General features: G+C 40.2%; 1 protein-coding gene across 2 annotated transcripts; it reads left to right on the forward strand.

Moving 5' to 3' along the window:
* The first annotated feature begins 100 nt into the window (after nucleotides 1-100).
* On the forward strand, nucleotides 101-13333 carry MARVELD2 (MARVEL domain containing 2). 2 transcript variants are annotated; one of them, XM_067569187.1, is made up of 7 exons: nucleotides 101-477; nucleotides 1264-2433; nucleotides 5359-5391; nucleotides 9672-9808; nucleotides 10410-10581; nucleotides 11047-11097; nucleotides 12179-13333. In XM_067569187.1, the coding sequence occupies exons 2-7, from the start codon at nucleotides 1291-1293 to the stop codon at nucleotides 12293-12295; spliced, it is 1653 nt and encodes a 550-aa protein (XP_067425288.1). In that variant the 5' UTR covers nucleotides 101-477; nucleotides 1264-1290; the 3' UTR covers nucleotides 12296-13333. The 2 variants fall into 2 exon arrangements, with proteins under 2 accessions (XP_067425288.1, XP_067425287.1); XM_067569186.1 differs by lacking the exon at nucleotides 101-477 and having other exon boundaries at nucleotides 801-2433.
* Nucleotides 13334-19315: the final 5982 nt, after the last annotated feature.

Consider the following 19315-nt stretch of genomic DNA (forward strand, 5'->3'; position numbering starts at 1 on the left):
GGAACCTGAAGGCAATCGTTTATTATATTCTACTCCGTCCAGTAGACTTCCAGTACCGGCGCGGAACGGGATACTATCCCGCAGGGCTGACTGGGGGCGCCGCTGATCCGCCCGGTGCAGAAGACAGGTTGTTGCCGAGATGGCGCGTGTTCGGCTGTGTCTAATGGGCGGCCCGGGGCTATGTCGTGGCTCAGGCGCCCTGGCCTCGCCCTCTAGCCCGTGGGATTTGTTGCCCGAGGCTGGAGTGACGCACGGTCCCCGCTCTTTCTCGCTGCAGCCGCGCTCCGGAGCCTGGCACGGTCGCACAGCGCTGCCGTTCGGGGTCAGTCGGGGCGGCCTGGGCTCGGCCCTTCGCCAGCCCGTCTGACCGATTCTGCCCGCCGGGCGCAGGGCCGGCCAGGCCAGCCGCTGAGGGCCCGCTGCGGAGCGGCGCAGGTGTCTGCGAGGCCCCGGCTGGCGGCGGGGCGGGGCCGACAGGTAAGTTCCGGGGGGCGGCCGCGCGACTCGCGGGCGGCGAGAGTAGCGCCCTCCTCCGTCGAGCGCGGCTGCTGGGCGTTGTCTGCCGGTGCCCTGCGGGGAGCTGAGACTAGAAGAGCCCCGGGCCTGGCGGGACGCGGACGGAGGCCCACGGTGAGCGAGGCGGCCCTTTGTCTGGGCGGGACGTGTGGGGACACGCGGAGCCGGGCCGGGGGCGTCTCTTTAGAGCCCGTTGCAGGATCGGGGCCCAAGAGCCCTCCCCTTGCTGCCCCCTTCCTCCTGGGGTCGGGACGGCTGATAGGGCGGTAAGACGTGCGGTGCGGTGCGGTGCGGGTCGGGTCTCTCTCTGCACGTCACTTGGTCGAGACGGGCTCGGTATAAAATCCCTTGAGCGTCTTAGTTTTATAAACAATTAAACAAACTTGTGAGACTTCGCTCATCGCGCTGGTTTTGTCGGCCTGGAATGGCTGCGCTCGGTCATAGTTAGTTTCTCTGCGCTGCCCTCGCGGTGCGTAACACGGGAGAGGAAAGCACGAAGCATGGCTGTCTCCAGTGGAATGGGTTTATTTTAAAAGGGTCGGTTGTTTTCTTTCTTTCTTTCTTTCAGGGGAGTAGCAGTTTTGGTGGGGTTGTAACTAAGCTTGTCCAGGCAGCAGCTGTTTTCGCTTTTGGCTTGTTCAGTGCTAAGTGTGTTGTTGGTATTTAGCCATTTTTTTTCTGATGTTTGGGAGAAATACAAATAAAGCGGGAAGGGGATAATTATCAATATTCATATAATTGTTTTAGTTCCTAAAACAGGAGATTGAATCACAAATGTCTTCGAGGAGTACGTTGTTGGAGCAGAGATCGAGGCAGCGTGGCAGATCTATGCAATATGATGAAGTATATGTGGATTCTTCTTTTCTAGAAGATACAGCAAGTCATCCTCAAAGTTTGCAAAATGCTGACCTGATACTGAATGTGGATCCCTTGCCACCACCGCCTCTCCCACTGCAACCGCCTCTTGGCCCTGAATTTTACCCCAGTGATAGTGAAGAACTGTCTAGTCTCAAACCAGTAAGACGGTTCATTCCAGACTCCTGGAAGAACTTCTTCAAAGGGAAAATAAATGATCCAAATTTGGATAAGCTAGCATCGGATATAAAATTAACTTCTGATGGAGTTGAGTGTTCTCCACCAGCATCTCCAGTACAGCCAGATCACAAGTCAGCTACTAGTTCCTATAAAGATCCATATGGTGGGTCAGGTGGAAGCTACAATTCACGCAAACAAGCTGAAGCCATGCTTCCCCGAGATCCTTATGCCTCCCTAGAACGACATACTCAAACAGCTCTAACTTACAGTGAGAAGGTGGAAGCTTATAATCTGAGATACTCCTACATGAAATCATGGGCAGGTTTACTCAGAATTCTGTGTGTTGTAGAGCTGCTTTTAGGGGCAGCTGTCTTTGCTTGTGTCACAGCCTACATACACAAAGATAATGAATGGTACAACATGTTTGGGTACTCGCAGCCATATGGTTTTACAGCAAACAGTATATATGGAGGCTATTATTATAGTGGCCCCAAAACCCCTTTTATACTTGTAGTAGCAGGCTTGGCTTGGGTTGTGACTATAGCCCTTCTAGTCCTTGGCATGTCAATGTACTATCGAACCATTCTTCTGGACTCAAATTGGTGGCCTTTAACTGAATTTGGAATGAACGTTGCATTATTCATTCTGTATATGGCTGCTGCGATAGTCTATGTGAATGATGCTAACCGTGGTGGACTCTGTTATTATCAATTATTTAAAACACCAATGAATGCATCGTTTTGCCGCATAGAAGGGGGACAGACAGCAGCAATGATCTTTTTGTTTGTCACAGTGATTGTCTATCTTATTAGTGCAGTAGTTTGCCTAAAGCTATGGAGACATGAAGGAGCAAGGAGGCAAAGAGAATTAATGGAACAAGAGGTAAGTCAAAAACTATCAGACCAAACTGATTGCATCGATTTTTCTGCGTGTATTTAGTGTGCACATCACAAGGTGTGATGAAGTAGTAAGCATAGGGTTTTAGTTCTCACTGTGCCTTGGGTTAACTCAGTCATGTTAGGCAAGTCGTCTTGGCACCAGTTTTTCAAACTATACAACAGGAATATTTACCCATCTTTGTAATAGTCTGAGCTCACTGACGGAAAATGTCACATTCTGGGGTGCATTCCAGACCAGTGCAGGGTTGTTTCTGCGTGCCCTGTAACTTTGGGTGCCTCATGGTGCTTTGCTGCTTTAGCTCCCTACCAAGGCAGCTCCCAAACAGCCTAAAAGCATGCAGGTCACACCCTCAGTGTCTGTGTGTATCTGCAGTCCATCAGCTCTGACCCCAGCAGTCAGTCAGCAACATCCAGTCATACTCTGGCTTCCATCAGTCTTGGTTACTACTTGCATGGTAACCCCAATGCATTTCCAGTCTCAAATTTTCCCAGAAATGTGTGTTCTGCATTGTCCATCCCCTTCCCTGTAAAGGGTCAATATTCAACAATTTGTTACTTCAACTGGAGTTACCAAACAGTTCAGTTTAAACACAACATTGGTTTAGTTTAGATTAAAAATAAAACAAGTTTATTTTACTTCAAAAAGAAATATTTTAAGTGAGTACAAGTACAAGGTATTAAAGTCAGAAATAGTTACAAGACAATTAAAGATAAAATGCTTTCCAGTAGCTAAAACGTAATAGCCCAAACTTGGTTCAAAATAAAATCCTTACCACATGTTCCCAGCAAAATGGCTGGTCAAATTCTAGGCCAGGGTCTCTCCCATCCGCCGCCCCCTAAATTCAAAGGGCTGGTTGCTGGTTCCTTTGTCGTCTTAAGTGACAGAGATGAGGGTGTTTTTGCCCCTCATCTTTTATAGTCCAGTAATCTCAGGAAAATGCATTTCAAAGGGGTTACCCCTAGATAAAGTTCATTCCAGCTGTGAGGAAGGAGACATGAGTCTAGTGGTGAGAGAAATACCCTGCTGCTGTTTGTCAAAATGTAGGTGGATCTGTTCCTGAACCCCTTGTTTGCAGAATAATAGCCACTTAACAGATGATGGACAATCAACTATGATAACACTTGGCTAGAGGTGTCACCTCGTTTTTTGTCTTTGAGAAACAAACTTACCTGAGATTTGTATTGTAAGCACATTGTAGTCATAATTTCAGTTTATGTTCATAACTCTTACTATGCATTTCATACATACTCTTTACACAAGAATATTGATAATCAGTGTTTTATAAGTTTTTAAATGATATTTACAAGGTATATTTTGCACAAAGATTATTATAATAGTGTGTAGGGTATACTTGACCCAACATCCATTGAAGTCAATGGTAGACTTTCCACTGACTTCAGCAGACCTTGGATCAGGTAGTTACATAGAAAATGTGTAAGTACTTTCCCTAAATTAGCTGGTCAATTACTTCTTAGTACATACTCTCCTCTGAACAAAAGATAGGGAAGAATATAGTATAAACTGACATATTTTAACACTTTAGTAGGAGGCCTTAAAGTAAAGGAGCCTTTGGAGACAACTTTCAATTTAGAAGTTAGTCAGATCCACTCTAGGGATATAAGAAACTGATTTTGTAAAGTGCAGAATACCAGACCACCTCCACTGACTTGTCTATGCATTTTCGGCTTTCCTCATACTAGTAATTTAACACTAGCTCTGAGAAACCAAAGCCAAGCCTAAGTATATGTCACTTGTATAATGACATTTCTCTGATATTTAGAGTAATAAAAGTTGCCAACTTTTTAAATACAGAAAGATAGATAACTGAGTGCTGTTTTTTTCTGGTTTCCTACATTCTGGATATTATGTGTGTGGGGGGGAGGGAACTGCTTAAATTCTGAAATTCTAAATCAGTATTCAGTTATGTTCTTGCAGATCCTTTCTCATGAGAGTATTTCCACGGACATTGTATGCCTTGTAGCTTTTTTGTTTAAAAAGAAAAAAAAATCTTAGTGAGTAGCTGTGTGATTGCTTCAAAGTATTCTAGTTCAGTGATTAATTTTATATTATAAAAATCTGAAAAATAATTTTATTGAAGTTTGTATATAAAATTATTCCCACCCAACCTCCAACATTCTTCTACTCTGTTTACTTGAAAATATTCCTAAATGGATTATTTTTACAGTGGTTAGTTAGACTGAACTGAGTACAATGGGAACTTATTGGTGACAGAGTTATTTCCCAAAACTGATAAAGAATGATTGCTGCCCCTAAAGAGCACATGGGTTAATATTGGACAAAATATAAGAGAGTAACAAAAATGGTAGGGAGGAGATTGAAGTATGTTATCTAAAAGTAGTAACTGAAAGACTGTGCTGTTACACGGTTGTAATTCGTAATGTTGTGTGGGTTTTTTGTTTGTTTGGGGGTTTTGGTTTTGTTTTGGTTTTTTAAAGTAAAGGCCAAAAATGGCTGAGAACTAAACTGGATGGTAACAAACTGTGAATCCCAGTGATGGTTCATCCTGGTGATATTTGAACATAAAACTTCTCAACCATGCTTTCAGCTGTTCCCATCACTTCTCATTGACTCAACAGACATCCTGGGCTGCAGAACTACAATTCTGGAATCTTATTAAATATACTGCAAACAAACTGGTCTAAATTGTTTACAATATTTTGTGCGTTAATGGTTTCTCTCTTTAAAACTTTCTTTAATTATACCATTCTGCCATCATAACTTTCCTGAAAATAATAAATTTACTCATACTTCAACATTAATTGATCACAAATACCATGTGTAGTATGACTTTTATGGTGTTTAAGATTTTAAGAGTTAGTGCTTTTGCAGAATATATGCATGCTTTAAACTTTATATTAAACAATAAATTGTCCCTTCTTTTTTTAGATGAAAACACAGTCTTTTCCACCGAAAAGAATGGTAAGAACCAAATTTATTCTTGTGTATCTCTCTCTCATTTTCTGACTGACGTAGGCTGGGAAGAGGTAAAGCTTTCCAAAGTGCTGGCCAGAAGAGGTTAATTCTTTAATAGTAACTCTGCTAGATTCTTACTTTAGGTCTTAGCTCTTTAACACAAGACCAGTACTATTTTGCAACCTTTTTTGATCCTTAAGGAAAAGTAGTGATGAGGTAGAACTCAAGTCATACCCCCTCTGGAGTATATCAGTGTTGGCTTCTGAATATTCTGGTTAACTTTCTTGACCATGGTAAACAAAGAAACTACCTGCAGGAGCAAGCAGCACCCATTGCTCCAGCTCTCCTCTAAATCCTAGTGATGCTCTTCAAGTGGCCTTTCTTGGTTTCAGCCTTATTTTCCAGTTGGATCTGGTTCAGTGCTCTAAATTCTAATTCTTTGCCACAAGTGCTTAATGCACCTGTGGTGCCTTTATTTTTTCCCCCCTTCGTGTGTCAGTTTCTTAAGTTTTCAGCAGATTTATGACCATTTGGTGTGTCAGTACTTGCTCTGTTACTTTTTTGAATATGCTTGGGCTCAATACTGTTACCTGCACACTAGGGCACCTCACCTTTTACCCCAATCCATAGGGTTTAAGGCATAACCTGGTTAAGGCTCCCCCACCCTTTCCCAATCCGTAGGGTTTTGGGGGAAAGGCATTTCTGCCCTTACCCAATTCACACTCTAGGGCTCAGGGTCACCCATTCCCAATCCGTAAGGCTCCGGGAGTAACCTAGTTAATTGAAGTACCTCTCCCCCCTTTCCCAATTCGTAGGGCTCCAGGAGTAATTCTCAGCGGGTTTGCAGGATCTTTTGTCAGTGACGGAGCCTCACAGAGTAATATCCGTATTCTCTATTTATTAACAATTGCCAAAACAGAATACACACGTTAGCATACAGTGCTCACCACTCTTAGTAAGGGAGACAAACTTCTCCTAGTGGCCAGTCAGGATTAGATCATCTGGGGACACCAGCTTCTTCTGCACAGTATGGCTGGCAGGGTGTTGAGGTCTGGCAGCTCTGATCTTCTTGAGCTATGTCCTGGAGTTAGGTTCCAAAGAACTTCCTTTTGGACCTCAGTTTATATAGTTAAAACTTGGGTCCTGCTTAGCTGCACCTTAACCAATCATTTTAAACTAAATTACTACAAAACACCAATCCTAGCCATTACGAAACAATCCTTCAGCTAATCATATCCCACCACCTTAATTGATTTAAATAGTGCACACTTAGTTATGCAACAGACAGAAACAATTAAAGAACCAGACAGAAAGGCAGAAATCTTTCAGATAAATAATAGAAGATTGGGTATCATAAAGACAAAAGAATAAGAAGTGTAGATTTTACAACAAAAAACTGTCGATAAGTGATTCCTTGCCAGACAGAATGCTTTCAAACAAATTTTTCTTTAAGCATCTTAAGATCTGTTTCATTATCTGGTGGTGGTAGGTACTATTAGGACAGTAGCAGCTTCTTAACAGCCTCATATTACATTGTCTTGAAGTAATTTCAGGAATTTGAAGATGTGACTACCTGCTACTTAGTTTATGGCTGCTCTTCTCCTGATATGGCTGCTACTGCTTAGTCCAAGAACAAGGCCTAAGCTTATCTAAAAAAACAAGGCCTCGGACCTTACAGTACTTCTTGGCACACATCTCTCTTGTTGATCTGGTGCTTCCCTTGACAGGTCAGAACCTGACCCCTTCCTTCCTCCCCCTTGTTTTTTTGACAAACATGACACTTAATGAGGAAGAAAGACAGTTCATTGTCTTCGCTTCTTGGACACTTGATAGGAAGATACCTAATATCTAGGACTGATGACCATGTTTGTTATGTACATTGGAATCAAGCATGATATGTAGAAGTGCCCGATATATCTGCACATGTAATCTGAAGGAGCAAAAGGTTTGGGAAGCGCCTCCAAACCCTCACTGAGGCATCCCAGAGAGAAAAGGCTAACCCAGAGCAGTTTTAAGAGTAAATCCTTCAAGCTAAAGCCTGAGTTAACTAAGACCACTGTGCATTGGGATTCACTACCTTCACTGCTCAAACCCTTACCCAGTTTGGTAAGAACAGGGCAGCTTTACCACAAAATGCCTTGTGTAATCATTAGCAGACCTCTGCCAAGTTTTGGCATTTGAAGTCCAGGGTATTGAGCTGTGTCTCATCAGATGAGGCAGAGCCTCTGAGCAAGTGTTTGAATAAGGAGACTGAGAGAAACCCCGTTACTCTCCAGCATGTCTGAATTGAAGCTTTCTACTTCAGATAGCTCCACACTGTGACTTCTGGATTTCCCCTCTTGCATGCCTAAAGCAGAGAAGCCAGTGATTTTGGGTAACCACATGTGCTCAGTGATCTAATCATTGACTCCTGGATCTCTCAGTGGAAGCCCCAAAATCCACAATACCAATCTTTAGACATGCCTCTAATCCTGCATCAGCAAGGGCAGGATCTCTTGGGGCAACCGATCGCAAGCGGAGTTCCCCAGGGGTCGGTCCTGGGGCCAGTTTTGTTCAACATCTTTATTAATGATCTGGAAGATGGGGTAGATTGCACCCTCAGCAAGTTTGCGGATGACACTGAGCTGGGGGGAGTGGTAGATACCCTGGAAGGTAGGGATAGGATACAGAGTGACCTAAATAAACTGGAGGATTGGGCCAAAAGAAATCTAATGAGGGTCAACAAAGATAAGTGCAGAGTCCTCCACTTAGGAAGGAAGAATCCCATGCACAGCTATAGACTGGGGACCGACGAGCTGGGCAGCAGCTCTGCAGAAAAGGACCTGGGGGTAACAGTGGATAAAAAGCTGGATATGAGTCAGCAGTGTGCCCTGGTTGTCAAGAAGGCTAATAGCATATTGGGCTGCATTAGGAGGGGCATTGCCAGCAGGTCACGGGAAGTGATTATTCCCCTCTATTCGGCATTGGTGAGGCCGCATTTAGAATATTGTGTCCAGTTTTGGGCCCCCCATTACAAAAAGGATGTGGACAAGTTAGAGAGAGTGCAGCGGAGGGCAACAAAAATGATTAGGGGGCTGGAGCACAGGACTTATGAGGAGAGGCTGAGGGAACTGGGCTTGTTTAGTCTGCAAAAGAGAAGAGTGAGGGGGGATTTGATAGCGGCCTTTAACTACCTGAAAGGGGGTTCCAGGGAGGATGAAGCTAGGCTGTTCTTGGTGGTGGTAGATGACAGAACAAGGAGCAACGGTCTCAAGTTGCAGGGCGGGAGGTCTAGGTTGGACATTAGGAAAAAGTTTTTTACTAGGAGGGTGGTGAAGCACTGGAATGGGTTACCTAGGGAGGTGGTGGAATCTCCATCCTTAGAGGTTTTTAAGCTGAGGCTTGACAAAGCCCTGGCTGGGATGATATAGCTGAGGTTAGTCCTGCTTTGAGCAGGGGTTTGGACTAGATGACCTCCTGAGGTCCCTTCCAACTCTAATATTCTATGATTCTATGATTTTTGGACTGAGGCAGATGCTCATGCCCCGGGAAGCTTTGGCTTAGACACCAGTGCCCACAGCTCTTCTTGTGTAGGCGCACCAGTGCAGCCAGTACTGATGATGCCCCAAGAAGTACTTAAGACGATACTTCCTACACAATCTGAACTCTGCCCCCATAAAATCTGGGAACTTCAATGCCTTTCTCCTGCCTAACAGAATTACCAGTTTCTCTGTGCCCAGCACAATACCAAATAAGGATACTTCAGTGTGATATGTGTAACACCCTTGATCCAGAGAAGAATTGTTGCTGATTGACAGAGATCCAACTAGACCCTCTGAGCTACCTTTCTTCCTAATTTCCTTGTTGCACAGTTGCAGTTAGTCTAGTAATACCTTAGACTTAGAGAATTTTCTTAAACTGTCCTGTACTTCATTCAAGTCACACAAGATAAATTTTACCAAGCCCCAAAAGAATGATCTATAAAGGAACTGCTATCTCTGCTGGGGCAGATTTAAAGTTGCTTTGTGTGAGAAATGTCACTTTATATTTCTGTATGCAGTGTTGTTGTACCCATGTTGGTCCCAGTATATTAGAGACACAAGGTGGGTTGGTCCAGTAAAAGATACCACCTCACCCTCTTTATGTTTACCAATTTTCTATTTCATGCTTTGTTTTTCACTCTAATTGAAAGAGATTTAGGAATTAAAATTGCATTCAGGAAGGCACATGAAACTGTTTAATACCTGCAACTTTAATTCCACATTGACAATTATTTTATGTTTATCATTTTTACTTTTAAAAATCAGTATGAAAGTGAAGACAGACCAAGAGAAGAAGTCAATTACAGACAATTTAAATCAGTGGAAATGAAACCTGAGCTACTTAATGGCCACATACCATCAGGCCACATTCCTAAGCCTATAGTGATGCCAGACTACTTAGCGTGAGTGTTTTTGTAACTTCCCATTAAGTTTGTTTCATCAAAGAGGTGGTATTTTTTCTATTGTCTTAGTATCTAACAACTTTTTCATACTTCATACTCTACTGGTCTCTAATTTCTTAATGAAATTAATTTTAAATAAAAGAATGGTTGCTAGTGGACTTAGCATGTAAATATTTAATATAAATGCATAATTATTCAAAAAAATTTAATAGATTAAATGGTTAATTAAAATATCTAACAGAATAATTACCAAGGGGATGAGGAAAGGACATACAGGAATACCAATGTAATAAAGAAAAGAATAAATGTACAAGCAATTCTCTGAACCTTTCTAGAACCTCTAACACTTGTTCTTAAACTGTCTGACAAGCAAAATCAGAATTAAAGCTTAGCAAAGGACACAAGTAAAATTCACAAAACATAATAGTCTTTGCAAGGCAATAGAGCTTGATAGTTCCATAAGGACATGTTTCAAATAATGTTAACTCAGATTTCAAAGTCTTATGTATAATCTGCTGAAGTTTGAATGTGCTCAAAAAGCCAACTTCACAGCTTTTATGGAAAGTCATAACTCTGGCATTAATGATAGTTTTTCTTAAAGGAAATACCCAGCGATTCAGACAGATGATGAGCGAGATCGCTATAAAGCTGTGTTTAACGATCAGTTTGCTGAATATAAAGAGCTCTCTGCTGAAGTTCAGATGGTCTTAAAAAAATTTGATGACCTGGATGCATTGATGAGCAAGTTGTCTTTTCATCCTGGAAACACACTTGTAAGTGGCTAATTAGATATGTTTGTTTTAAAAAAATAATTGCAAAAACAAACTAATCTGTGTTTGTGCTCAATTTTTTAAAACAATCTTAGTCTGCCTCTGGGAAGAGAGAGACCTTATAATGCTAAAGATGGACAACCAAGATGGAATTGATTTCCTGAAAACCAATTATTACCTTCATATTTCATTCTATCTGTAATACTTCATCATAACTAGCTTCCACCCATTTTTTTCATCAGTGTTTATTTTAGTTGTTTTCAATTTGTTTCCATCTTAATTGAAAGTTTTGACTAATTTCAGTTGTTAGTGTTGACAAATTCAAACTAATGCTTTCAATCAAAATAAAAACTAAAATGTATCTCAGTTCTCACTTTTGACAGAAGTCTTGGTAGAACTTATGGGAGAACACTAACAATAAACATAAGGTTTTTAAAATGCTTTTTTTTTTTTTTTTTAATTTAATAGGAACATGACAGAATTTCAAAAGTTCTGCAAGAGTACAAAAAGAAGAAGAATGTGAGTATTTGCAGCTTCACATCCTAATAATAGTTTGCAATAATAATACAATGGGTGGTTAAGAGGATGTAAGTAAACAAAAGCAGCCTTAACAGTAGGCACAATCTGTTGATAAGGCTGGGAATACCCTTATGCATGTTCTATGTATCTGTCACTTAAAATGCTGGACACTTGAGGAAGTAGGTAAAGTTTGGTGCCCAACCCATTCCAGTGTTCATGTTGGTTGCATCTTGTGATAGCATTAAATATATATATAACTGAAACAGCAGCACAACATACTTATTTCAAATACAAATCAAATTGTATTACTTTACTAAATGGCTAAACTATATCAAAACCACAGCCCCTTTTCCACCCACCAAGAAAGCAGGAGAAGAGCAGATAGAAGAATTATGTTCAGGGAAGAACAGCATGTGCTTGGAGGCATGACCCATACATATCTGCTGTCCTCAGCCAACTGCCTTAATGATTGTTAGGGACTTTATCACAGAGGTTACGGAAATCATAGGTTCTGTGACTTCCAGGGACCTCCGTTAAATTAGTCTTTTCAGTTTCCACCCTGTGACCTCGGCCACAGGGCGAAAGCTCTCAGCTTCTGGGGGCTGCGGAGCTCTCAGGGGCTGGCGCTCTCGGGGGCAGCAGCAGGAATCTCCAGCTTCGAACCCGTCCCCTCGGGCTGGCAGGAGGGATTCCATGGTCCTGAGCAGTGGTAGTGACCCCACAGCGGAGCTGGGGTGGGTGGCAGGGACCCCAAGGCTCTGAACCACTGCCCCCGCTGTTGTTGGCGGGGGCCCTGCGGCTCTGAGCTGCTGCCGCCGTTGGCTTGAAGCAGCTACTGGCGCTGGCAGGCGACAGGAACCTGGGGGCTCAAAGCCTGCCTTTTTTTTTTTTTTTTTTTTTTTTAAAGTAAAAGTCATGGGGAGGTCATGGCTTCTGTGAATTTTTATATCTTGCCCATGACCTGTCTGTGACTTTTACTAAAAATAAATGACAAAATCTTAACCTTAATGATTGTTCTTGGAGGAAACAGAAAAATATATTGTATTAATGAGTTGTTGATTTGCTTGTATATTTCTTGCAGGATCCTACATTTCTGGAGAAGAAGGAGCGTTGTGAATACCTAAAGAACAAACTTTCTCACATAAAACAAAGAATTCAGGATTACGATAAAGTTATGAATTGGAACATACAGACTTAATATCACTCTAACTTTATGTGGAAGCTATGTAGTATTTTTCAACAGAAATGATTATTTTAAAATATTTATCTTCAAAATTGTAAACTTTAATGTGAAACCAATTGCTTCCTGAATCAATGTATATATGTAGCCTATCTAAATCTTGTGCATTTCTGACAGGTTTTGTACACAATCATATTTTAAATCCATTATAACAAAGAATGCGGTTAAAAAGCTATTTTATGGCATCTACATTAATTGTATGCTTTATTGATAGATAAATGCCTAAGTCTGTTCCTTTTATGGAATCATAGGTATAATATTTTTACTCATCTTTTCTCCCTTTCTTTTCTCTCTTTTGAAATGTGTGCATCTTCTCTACCAGATCTAATTCTTCTAGATCTGGTCAAGAATGTGTGCAGTAGTGCTGTAACAACCTCAGAGAATGAGTTGTTGTATTCCCGGAATGATGTTGGATATAGCTGGGCTGTTTGTCCTTATGTGCTCGCAGAATCAGAGCATCTGAAACTCTATCCTTGCCCAGTTTTTTCTGACTCTGAAGATTGTTCCTTTCTTATGGGGTGAACACACAGATCTCTCATAAACCACTGAGTGGCATCTGCCTGACAAGAAGGAGAGAGAGGTGGTACAAGCCTCCTTACCGTTCAATCCTGAATATTTATCTAGTTCTTATATCTTTCTTTTCTCATGCATAAGGTCTAAAGAAATCAGAGTTTTGGCTGAATAAGAACTGCAGAACAAGATCCTATATTAGCATCCATAGCATAGCTTAATTCTGACCTTTGCCTTGCAGAGGTGAGGTAACTTAACCACATTCTTAAACCATAGTAACATGGGAATGAAGAGATTATAGAACTCATGTCAAGGCTCAGCTAGTGCTGCTACGGGTCTAGCACCCTCTGCAAACCTCTCTTGGGTGTTGTAGGTAAAACTGCATGTGTTTAAATTATGTGAAGAGAACACACGAAGGAATATAACTTTCTTGTTTGAGGAAAACTGGAGATAGTTGCTAGATGCAGTTAATTGTAAACACTAGGAGTCAAATGAATTTTCAGAGTAAATTTAAAAGTTAATCCTCAGGATCAGACCTCCCAAGAATTTTATGGTGTATAAACCATAAGCATCTGTGTAAATTCAAGGGCAATGTTCACGGATGAGACAAAATCCTCTAGCGATTCAGTGTACCTTTAAACTAAACCTTACAATGTGGTTTTAATTTGTAGAACTATCTTATATCACAGTTGTAAATACTTACAAATCTATGAAAACAATGTCATTTTCTTATATTAGTTTTCATATCTTTATGAATTTTTTTTACTTATTAAAATAAAATTATAAAAATAAAATTGTTAGTCACTTTCTCATTGGTAGTAACCTATTTGCTGAACAGTTTTCTAGAACTAGTATGTTACTGGACATTTTGTTTGGAAATATGTTATTTAAATGTCCAAAACAGTACATAAACATAATACGTTTTGTCTTGTAATTATTGCTTGGAACCAATTGCTTTTGTTAGGGTTACATCACAGCTTTTGAGAGAGATTTTTTTTAATGAAACTTTCCATGCTTGGTCTCAGCTTAGGCATCATGTTTTCTTCCTTCTATCTCCAAGCTATAATCTGTTATTAACTAGGGTAGGTTTTCAAGTGTAGAGGGATATGTGTTACCCAAATAACAAATATTACAGGATCTTATTAGGGGATAAGGCAACAAGCCGGATTTATTGTGAACACAGAAACTTCTGTAGATAGTATCAAAGAAAAGAAAAGTATCAACACTGTAATAATATCAATATTGTGCTTTACCAATGAAATTACATTATTAGTAATGTAAACACTAGGAAAACAGTTAACATTATATCAATACTACAAATTACAGAGACACGTTTCAATTGATGCTTTCATTCACATTCACACACACTGACAGGCACACACAGATAGAGACAGACAAACATACATAGGGATCTTCCAGATGTCATAGTTACCAGCTTCTTGGTGCTCATGATAGTCACTGGCCAGGTGACTAGAGCATGAGGATGAGGAGCAAGGTTCTGCCGATGCGCATCGGTTCTCCTGGCTGATGTGATGTTGTAGACCCGAACCTCCAGCCTTCATCTTCTTGTCCCATTTTATAGGGAAAGGACCCCATGTCAGTCTATGGGTTTTGCATTGTCATGCTGCAACTGCGTTCTTGGTGTGATCCTCAATCACCCACATTGTTGCAAGCCTGATCAGATTTTGTTCTTTGAAATATGCTGGCTCCAAAGTCATCAGGGTGGGTTCCTCTTCGGCCATTTGATCATCTTTGCTTCTTTCTTCTTCCCTCAAGCGTTTTAGGTGAGGCTGGTGTTTTCTTCATGTCTGTTTCGATATCCCTTACTCAGACCAATTGTTCAATCACTCTTTTTGTCTACACCCAACTCAATTGCTCAGCCATTCACACTTCAGTCACTCAGGGCCAACTCCTAGCTGAAGAACTTACATATTATTTTTAGAGCAAGCCTTATTTCATTTTTGACAGTGTCTTTCACAATTAGATAGATACATTACATTGCACAGTGTGGCTTTTGTACTTAGAATAGGATTTTTACAAATATATTAGAAGCAGGTAAAATTAACAGATAAACTGGCCAGTGGACATAGTACAGACATTTACAGATAATCTTAAAATTATACAAAGTGCAGACAGACTTGAATTAACATTTAAAAGGGTAGAACGGTAAGAGTCAGTTTGAGGTTTTAGCTTTTGATTCAGACTGATGTGCCTTTTGGTAGGACGCGGGGGGTGTTGTGGCTCTGTTCTTACATATATTTCAAAAACAAGATTTTGGCCAACATATGTTCATTGCTTCTAGTGTGGTGTTTCCATGTGATTTTACACCACTGTTCTTAAGCACTGCAAGTGCCTGTAACTCAAAGCCACTTCTAGCTTTTCCCACTACTTTTAAAAGAAAAAGGAAAAACTTAAACTGAAAAGAATTATCGCTATAATATCACAGTAATGGGTTTCAATACTCAAGATATGAAATAGGGTTCTTGAAGTTCCCAGCATGCTGTTCACTAGGTCACATTGCTTATCCCATATGTTTATAAGAGCTGTATTATGCTACACACACAGATTTTTATTCCTGGTTATCTTTTTATGTGCCATATGACCAAATGAAATTTAGTTCAAGAACCTAAATTCATGTTCTGACAGCTGAGAATTTAAACTTGTAAACGTAAGTTTACAAAACATACGTGTGTGCTTTTAGGGATATTGCAGGTAATCTCTTGTTAGTTTTAACAGCTGCTCTTAAAATGTGTGCCCAACCAACCAACCAGTACATCTATAAAATACTTGTCACAAGGTTCATATGAGCTAGATTTAACACTTTTGGGGTACTATGAATTGAGCCATGTGAAGGATATTTTAAATAATTTGTATTGTATTTTTTGGGAATGTTGGTTTTCGTGTTATTCCTTGGGGAACAGGGTGCCTGGTCCTGCACCGAAGGGATGAGAGGTCCTGGAGGGGGGTTGCAGAATGAACCTATCCCGCAGTGGCGGCTCCTGACCCTCAGGGCTGGGCATGGCTCCCTGCTCTGGGTGCTGTGACCTGGTAGCATGATGCCAGAAGGGTGGCTGGGCCAAATTTGAGTGTGATCTGGCGCCTGAGGTCACAATTACCCCTCTCTCAAATTTGGCCCCACAGAACAGAAGTTGCTAGTTTGGGGTGAGATTTTTGTTTTCGTTTTGTGGTGTTTTGCATTTGTTTAAAAACATGAGAACTAGCATGGAATGGACATGAGCAACACATCTCAAAGAACAACAGTTACGGAAGGTTAGTAACCATTTTTTTTATCACCTGGATTTAGTTCTAATGAATGAGCCCCTTGAAATAAAGAGGGTATTACGGTTTACTTACTAGGTTCATTCTTCACTATGCTCCTAAATGCTCTATGAAGGACCTGATCCAACAAACTCAAACATGTTTAACTTCACATATATGAATAATCCCACTGAGGTCAGTGGGACTGTTCATGCTGAAAGTTAAGCATGTGCATGAGTATTTGCAGACGTATAGTCCAAGTTTACTATGCAAAATACACCTGAAAGAGGTGTTAAAATATACCGCCAAGCCATTATAATTTGTAAAACAGCCAGAGCTATCTGAACCACCTTAGTTATGGAACTGTAAACAACTAATAAATATTAACATCTAAATGAGTTTAAAGAATGATTTTATTTTTACAGTACTTACATTATAGCTCCATAGTCCAGCAGATTTTGTACTTGTAACTAGTGCCTAAGTACTGGTATAAGTTGATACTTGAGAAATTCCATAATAGAAGTGGGAGAGGCTGCTTTGATGGTGTGTGCAGTACTGTGTAATCTGCTCTGCAACACTCTATTTTGAATCATGTGATTATGTTCTGAATTTTAAACAGGAAATATCTGCTGGGAGTTTTAGACAAAAGATCCTTCATTTTGAGGAAACTAGATTAGAAGTTAGGATCTGACTATTATAGTCACAGAAAAATATTAACTTATCTCTGCATCAATAAAGAAATATTAGACTTGACTATGTGTTTTTGGCTGAACTACTCCAAGGCACTCTACTCAAATGAGATGTGAGAAATCAAGTTACAGCAGGAAAATAAAAGAGATGCTGCTCTTCAAGCTTTCTCTAAAAATATATATATATACACACACACACACACTTACGCCTTGATCCCACAAGTAGAAGCATATGGATGTATCCCTGTGCCCCTACACAGCCCCACTCAAATAAATGGGACTGCGCGTGGGCATGTGGCTCTGCCCATGCATTGTAATTTGTAGGATCAGCCTTGTGATTGTTTCCTAGGGCCAAGATTTTCAAAAACAGGAGCCTAAAGTTAGGTTCCTAAGTTAATTTTGGCACCTAAATTAGTGGCCTGATTTTTTTGAAAATGTGGAGCAGCCAGCAACTCGCATTTGAGGTTTTACCTGTAATGAGACTAGAAGCCACTTTAAGGTCCTGGGTTTTTTTAATTCAATTTTGAGGGTGCTCTTGTTTATTAACTTAGTTTTACATGTCCTAGAAATACAGTAGGTGCTTAACAGAAACAAATGTTGTTCTTGGTGTTTTTTCAGGCATTAGAGTATTAAGTACCGGGGTGATTCAGTACTGAACCAATGTCCCTCGTGGGATTATCTGTGTTAGCGGCATGGTGCCATTGCAAGTACTGTTTTTCAGCCAAAGCATAAAACCGTTGTGATCATTGATAAATTGGTAACTTTTTAAAAAGCCAAATGTCCTGTCTAAATTCTAATTTGGATAATTACATTTTGTTTAGGTTCTTATAATGTACCTATCACTATGCTATCTTAAGTACCTATTCTGCCTACCTCGATTTCCCCTTGCAGTTTTAACTGCACAGGGTGTATTAAAATCCTAGAGAATGAAAGGCACTGTCTACTTTTAAATACCATTTATTTATAACCCACTGGTAGTGATAATATGCACATTTATCCTGTGATCCAATCCATTCTAGTCCATTAAAAAAGTTATCTATACACAAAAATAAGTTCCACTCAGATATGTACACCCTCTGATCACTAAGTGCACCATTTTTGCGTTCTGTTCTGTCTACTTTTTAATATAAGGTCATTGAGGGCACTTGTCTAATCTTTCTTCTCTACAACACTGATGACATTGTCAGCATGCAATACATAATATTAATTACCAGGATATGCCCTGCTGAGGTTGTGATAGTTGAGAGAACACGCAAATGTGTGTAATAAATATTCTTTAAATTGGTGATATGTTGCCATCTTGGTATGTTACAGAGCAAGGGAATCAACTCCTGACTAATTCAAGCAATTAGATTGTCTAATCTCCAAATATAACTTAAGTGGTGGTAGTGTAGACATAGCCTATGTCACAAATGAGGCACATTGGCAGTGCCTGTATGGAAGCCTGTCCTGCCACTGGCTATGTGCTGTAACTGCTTTGATGGAGAAAGGAGTTTAGTATTCATTACTGTCAATTTGGTTCCCCTCATCTTCTCTGTTTGATTTTAGAAGAGATTAAAAGTTGTTAGTGAAAAGTTGTAAGAGAAACACCTGACTGAGAAGTTCGTATCTAGTCGGTTCATGCTCCAGGATGATAGCAGATATTCCAATTCTAACTAGTATTTTTGGTTTGTGAATGATCAACCATTAGTGATCTGGCTTTTTTGCCTTCTGTTTTGACAAAAAGAGAAGATGGGACAAGGTAGTTTTAGTTAACTTTTTGTTCCCTGGGTGCAGTGCTGAATTCCCACCCTTATGACATAAGAGATGATAGCTGCTATCTCAATTGGGAAAGAAGCAAAGGGTAGGAATTCCAAATATGATTTTTAAAGGTTTTTTAAAAAGGCTTAAGACAAGTGGGTTTTACAATAAAAGATCTAAGGTCTGAAAAATTGTGGCTGAGAACCACCCTTTAAAATGCCTAACAAAGACAGTAAGAAAAGGATTCCTTCCATAGTCAAGACTGTAAATAGAAAGCTATTTAAAATGTAACTTTGACCCCTTCCCCTGGCCATCCTCAGTATTTAAATAGTCTGTTAGACTTTGGAATTAACTTTTTTTGTTTTATTTTGGTTTTGTTAGAGTGAAAAGACTTTTTACTCAAAGTGTAGTCACATTAAATTTTCTGTAATGAGGATTTAACCAGGGATCAGTGTGCATTGTAAAAGCTTATTGTAACAGAAAGCTAGAAACGTATGTTTAATTTAAAATGAAAATTTAGAGTCTGAAAAAAGAGACCCAGAACTACCCAAAACAACAAACTATAATTTACTTGATTTTTTTATTTTACCGGAGTCCTCGTTTAGAACCTTCTCTGTGTGTATATATATATGCAGTTGATCTATCATTTTGTAATACAACAGAACATTAAGCCATTTATAATTACTCATGGCATGTCTACACTGTGGGTGCTACCACAGCTTCCTGTATCCACAGAAGGGGTTTTTCACTCTGTCTGGAAGGGAATCCACTTCCCACAACT

The sequence above is a fragment of the Emydura macquarii genome, unplaced genomic scaffold, assembly GCF_026122565.2.
Source record: "Emydura macquarii macquarii isolate MOO-44397 ecotype Brisbane River unplaced genomic scaffold, CSIRO-AGI_Emac_v2 contig_2897, whole genome shotgun sequence".
Taxonomy (NCBI): Eukaryota; Metazoa; Chordata; order Testudines; family Chelidae; genus Emydura; species Emydura macquarii.

Excerpts from the sequence above, each read along its gene's own strand:
- MARVELD2 (XM_067569187.1), top strand. The coding sequence starts at position 1,291 with ATGTCTTCGAGGAGTACGTTGTTGGAGCAGAGATCGAGGCAGCGTGGC. Across the intron at positions 2,434-5,358 it reads GAGAATTAATGGAACAAGAG|ATGAAAACACAGTCTTTTCC; the intron begins GTAAGTCAAAAA and ends TTCTTTTTTTAG. Across the intron at positions 11,098-12,178 it reads AGTACAAAAAGAAGAAGAAT|GATCCTACATTTCTGGAGAA; the intron begins GTGAGTATTTGC and ends TATTTCTTGCAG.